Raw genomic sequence first — 5339 nt, 5'->3', positions numbered from 1 at the left:
ATGGATCTACACACTTCGAAAGTAATGAGAAGAGTGATGAAAACAAAGCTCGTGAGAGTGATGGAGGAGAAGATAAATAATAAATATATATGGACGAATTTTTAATAATTAAATTTTTATTTATAGTTAACTAATAAATATAAAAATTTAATGGCGTTACGTGATAAGAATTTAGTTCTATTAATTATTATAAATTTTTTTAGTTAAATATGTAATTTAAAATATAATCGTCGGATTAATATTTTATGATTAAAATAATGATACTCATTAATAAATAAATATTATATATTAAAGAGATTGACAAATTCGAGAACTGGGGCAGCCGCCCATGTGTAAGAATATTAGTGTGATGAGTTTATCTATCCTCGGCGTGTTATGTGACTTGTGTTGTTTTTAGCCCAAAGAACAAAGCCGGAAAGAAGAAAAGGCCATTAGCATGTAATTTTTCCCCACCAAAGAAAAAGAAAGAAAAGACGGGACAATACCAACTTGCATGAAGTTAACAATGGCAACCTAGTGGCTGTGTGGCACCACATTTAGGAAAGTGAAACCGGACAATAGTACAAGAAAAATATGGTGTACGGTTTTAATGTTGTACATTGAATACGTAGTTGTCGTTTGTTTGATATTTTCCGGATCTCCCCCTTCAATTTGAAACCTTGTTTCAGTAATGAATGAATGAAGGGGACAGTAGACTTCAAGGCTAGGCTGGCATTGCCTGTAAAAGATAGAGTTCATGGATTTTAGAAAGTCTTTGTCAACAAATATCTTCGAAGTCTTGTTTGATATGTTTTTTGTGAGGCAAAAGCACTTGGTAAGAAGATGCCGGCTTTTGACGAGTGATCTTGCTTTCTTGAATCTTGATTGATGAAGGTTGATTGGCAACGGTTAATAGAAAGATAGAACATAGTGCACATGAACAACCATTTCGATTTTACGCCTTTTTTCTTTCTTTCTTCTAACTTGATTTCATGTGTTACAAAAAAAGTTGAAGAACTACTTAACCCATCCTCCTTTCTTTTTGCTACTGAAACTTCTTAACCCATCAGATACCTCACCGTGATTCTTAAAATCCTCGAAAGCTCATTGATTTAAGTCCTAAAGTCCTAAAACTCACGTATGTATGTACTCTATCATCAGCATCCTTTAAGAATAGCTCAGGAGGGACTAGACACAGTAAGCTAGAAAAAAAAAAACCAACAACGTAAGAGGAGTGTAAACCTACAAAGAAAAAAACTGTTTCATTCTGTCACTCTATCCTTACTGGAGGCCATCATACTCAACTCCACCTGCTGATCCTCTATTCTGCTCACTGCACGCGAAAGATCTTTGCTGGCAAAAGACATGGTATCTTCTTTAGCAAGTCGTCTCTGCTTTATCTTCAAAACAGCCTGCGAAACTTCTCCTATTGAAGGTCTCCTTCTCGGTGTCTTTTGCAGGCATCTGTGGCCAATGCTAGCTAGGTTTCTCACTTCTTCAATGTTGCACCCTCCGGCTAGTTGCTTATCCAGTATCTCATCAACGCCATCTGGACTCATGGATGCCTAAGAAGGGGATTGTAGATTTGTTGGTCAGAAGTTTGGCAATGCAAGTAATTGAAGCAAGCGACTGTCTGAGAGGGGAAACACTCACCAAGTTAATGTATTCCGTTAGGTTTTGGTGCGGATGGATAGCTGTGATGAGTTCGAATATTATAACGCCGAAGCTGTAGATGTCACTCTTCATGGTAAAATTGCTTGTCGTTATGTACATTGGGTCTATGTAGCCATATGTGCCTTTAAGGCCAGAATTCCTGCCATCAAATACTTCTTCCTTCGACAGTCCAAAATCAGCAACCTAAACACGAAGAAAATTGCTTTAGTTTATCGTTCTTATGAACCAGTAAAGAGACAATGATATCTGCATATGGCAACCAGCTTCTTCTTGCCCTTTTTTTTTTGGTTTTCGTTTTGTTACTAACAAGTATACCTTATCTACATTTTTAACATCTCAACTGCTCACTAAGAATTTTAAGCCATAGTGGGGTTTGTTCGTCATCTTACCTTCGCTCTCATTGATCCGTCCAACAAAATATTAGCAGATTTCAAATCGCGATGTATGACAGGCGGGACAGCCTGTTCAAAGAAATCTCATGATTAAGGAATTAAACATGAAAATATTTCACCAAAGCGAAAGAAAAAACTACAAATGCACAAATACCCCTTCATGTAGGTACTCAATTCCATGGGATATATCAAGAGCAATTTGAAGCCTTTCATCCCAGTTCAAACCCCGGTCTTCTCCACCTAGGTTTACATAAAGCAGGACGGTTCTTAAATAAGGACAACACAAATCCTACCAACGAAAAGGCAGTCTAAAGTTGTTAGCTAGTAAACTAACGAAATAAAAAAGGGAAATTACAAATCCAGCTCAATCTATGATGAAAAGACCGTCAAGCTCACATGATATGATGGTAAATTCATCTCTTTCGATATACTATCTAACATACTTGTTACTATTCAGAATAAATGTATTGTGTTTCAGTTTTCTTTTCTATTAGATTTCATCTACTTTAGGCTTCATAATAAAAAGGAAAAAAAAATGTAGAGATGGATATTCGAGCTTACCATAAAGAAGGTTTGCTAAGCTTCCATTACTCATGAACTCGTAAACTAACATGTGTTGCCCTTTATCAACACAATATCCCACTAGATTTACTAGATTCCGGTGATGCAGTCTCCCAAGCACAGATACCTGCCATAAGACCACAAAAGATAATGAAAAGCTAAGGGTCCATTTAGTTCATGTGTTTAAACCAATGATTCTTGATTTGGCATTTGAAATTCAAATTTTTTGTGAGAGAAAAACATTGTAGCAGAATCAAAACCACAGGTTTAAACACACGAAACAAACGAGCCCCAAGAATAGTTTGTTTTCGAAGAGCGAAACAAACAGATATACATAGCTCAGTTTGGAAAATTTGAATTGCAGAGAAACTTTCAACAAGTGGAAATTTTGTTCTTCCTAGGATTAGTAAAACGTAGTTGTAAGAGTATCCCTTACCTCAGTTTGGAACTCTCTCTCCCCCTGTTTAGAATCGGACGCAAGAACCTTCACAGCCACTACTTCTCCGGTAGCCATTGTTGCTTTATACACAGGACCAAATGACCCTTGTCCTAAAATAGTCGTGAAGTTTTGTGTAGCTTTCTGTATATCCCTAGAAAATACGACGGCCATCAGATAGATCACGTATACAGTCCATTAACTCAATAATCATAAGAGCTGGGTAATAGATTCCAAGAGAAGTGCTAGTTATCCAAGCAATGCCCACAAGTTCATTTGTTAATCATACTTTATACAATGAGTCTACTTGGAAACATAACAATAATAATGAGTTTTACAATGTGTACATTGATATTGCACAGTCAATTTCATCAAAAAGTTCAAAAGCGCAAAGATCACATACTTGTATGAGTATTTAGGTATGCCTGAAACGGAAGCAAGTCGATCTTTCTTTTGGTTATTCCACAAAAAGAACTGAGAATTTTTGCGGCCGCTTTCTGATCCTTTAACCGCAACAGTATTTGAGAGAGACGCACTGAAGTCAGTACTTGTGCCGAAGCCATTACTTCGTATAGGAACAGTCGTTACACTACGCTCATTCGTGCAACGTCGAAGATGAGCATGCTTCTTGTACCATCTTATGGCACAAAAAACGAGTAAAGCAATCAAAATACCAAGAGCCAAACCAACAGAAATTCCAATAATAACAAGATTAGCTTTATGAGCCATTCTTTGGTCTCTTTGGAAGTTCAGGCAATGAAAGCATCTTGCAAGGCAAATCGCCACAGATTCTCTGACATGAAAGAACACATATACATCATTTAGATTTAACACATTCATGGCCAAATACAATATACTAACAAAAATGATAAAAATTCAACAAATTTCGTTGCCATTAGGCTCATAAAGGAACCAAGTAAGAAATGTTACAAGAGGTTTAAGAAAAGCATTATAAGAAATGTTACAAGAAGTTTAAGAAAAGCATTATTTAAGCACATTTCCCAAGTTCATAGAAGTGCCGTTTTTGATCAAATGAACAAAGTGATAATTTTTCTCAATTTCAATTACATAATTCAGAAGACACGAGATACTTCCAGATATAATAAAAAGGACAATAGGACATATATCTTATTCAATATTCACATACGAAAAGAAAAAAAATAATAAAGTGATGATCAGCGTAAAAGTCCACCAACTCAAATAGGTTTTTGTTTCCAAAACGGGAACTGGGATATAATGACACCCATGAATCCAGACATATATATATGTGTGTGTGTGTGTGTGTGTGTGTGTGGAACATCCACGAACTCAAAAAAGAACAAAACGCCATAAACCCAGTACAGAACATAACCAAAAGAACGCAATTAAGTGGGAACTTGGGAAAAACAAGAAAAACCCATGAATCTTGATGAGCGGAATTCCATACCTGATCAGAAAGAAAAACGGAAAACCCAACTCGATGAGACGGCGATCGGTTTCCGCAACTCTGGATTTCGTCTCTCTCAGGAGTCAAGGTTGACAATCAACAACTCAACCAGTGTGCAGAGAAGAGAGAGAGAGAGAGAGAGAGAGTGGCCTGCGAAAAAAGAAAAAAGGCGTTGTCCTATCTGGAGGCTTTTGGAGGGGAATGGAATGGAATAAAACAAAACCGACGCCGGATTGGTTAGAATTAGAGCGTTACGTACTACTACTGCCATTGGCCAATGTTCTCTCTCTCTCTCTCTCTCTCTTTTCTTTTTATTATTTTTTGGAAAACTGATGAAAATGGGATAATAAGTATAACGACTTGGTCAACTTGGTCAAGGTGACAACGAGTCATTAACGTATGGAGATAAATATTTCTTAAAAATATTAGGAATAAGTCCTTGGTTGCTTGTGGTATTATTTTTTACTTTCAAAATTAGTTTTTATTTGTAGTAAAAGTTAATTTTAGTATTTCGTAAATCATTTTAAAAGTATTTTTTTGAAGAATTTTTAAAAAATTTATAGTCAAAATTAGAAGCAGTCTAAAGATAATTTTAATTTTTAGATTACGCGGTAATCAATGAGTATAATTAATGAAACTTTTATAATATCCATAATACCCCTAATGAAATTTAAAATTTACAATCTTCTCAATTTAAAATTCAAATTCAAATTCATAATATAATATAATAATATAATAATATAATTGTAATATTGTAACAAACAATATTAAATAATATTAATAATTCTAATATTATTATTTTATCATATAATATGATATTATAATAATATTATAATTATTTTAATAATATGATATTATAATTATAATATAA

The 5339-nt window shown here is 34.8% G+C and overlaps 1 protein-coding gene across 1 annotated transcript; it reads right to left on the bottom strand.

Moving 5' to 3' along the window:
- Positions 1 to 622: 622 nt before the first annotated feature.
- On the bottom strand, positions 623 to 4658 carry LOC21401131 (calcium/calmodulin-regulated receptor-like kinase 2). Its single transcript, XM_010100990.2, has 8 exons — positions 4469 to 4658; positions 3446 to 3835; positions 3043 to 3196; positions 2607 to 2733; positions 2200 to 2285; positions 2043 to 2114; positions 1633 to 1836; positions 623 to 1544 (listed from the first exon to the last, which is right to left on the bottom strand). Exons 2-8 carry the CDS (start codon positions 3769 to 3771, stop codon positions 1242 to 1244), a joined length of 1272 nt encoding a protein of 423 aa, XP_010099292.1. The 5' UTR covers positions 3772 to 3835; positions 4469 to 4658; the 3' UTR covers positions 623 to 1241.
- Positions 4659 to 5339: the final 681 nt, after the last annotated feature.

This window comes from Morus notabilis, unplaced genomic scaffold (genome assembly GCF_000414095.1).
Source record: "Morus notabilis unplaced genomic scaffold, ASM41409v2 Scaffold948, whole genome shotgun sequence".
Lineage (NCBI taxonomy): Eukaryota > Viridiplantae > Streptophyta > Magnoliopsida > Rosales > Moraceae > Morus > Morus notabilis.
The sequence above is the reverse complement of the archived record's forward strand: the minus strand, read 5'-3'. Positions and strand labels throughout refer to the sequence as shown.

What these genes read in the sequence shown, in the direction of transcription:
- LOC21401131 (XM_010100990.2), bottom strand. Translation starts at nt 3,771, where the DNA reads ATGGCTCATAAAGCTAATCTTGTTATTATTGGAATTTCTGTTGGTTTG. An exon ending in TTGAGTACCTACATGAAGGG is followed by an intron (nt 2,115 to 2,199) that starts GTATTTGTGCAT and finishes TTCTTTGAACAG; the next exon opens with GCTGTCCCGCCTGTCATACA. An exon ending in TAACGGAATACATTAACTTG is followed by an intron (nt 1,545 to 1,632) that starts GTGAGTGTTTCC and finishes TCCCCTTCTTAG; the next exon opens with GCATCCATGAGTCCAGATGG.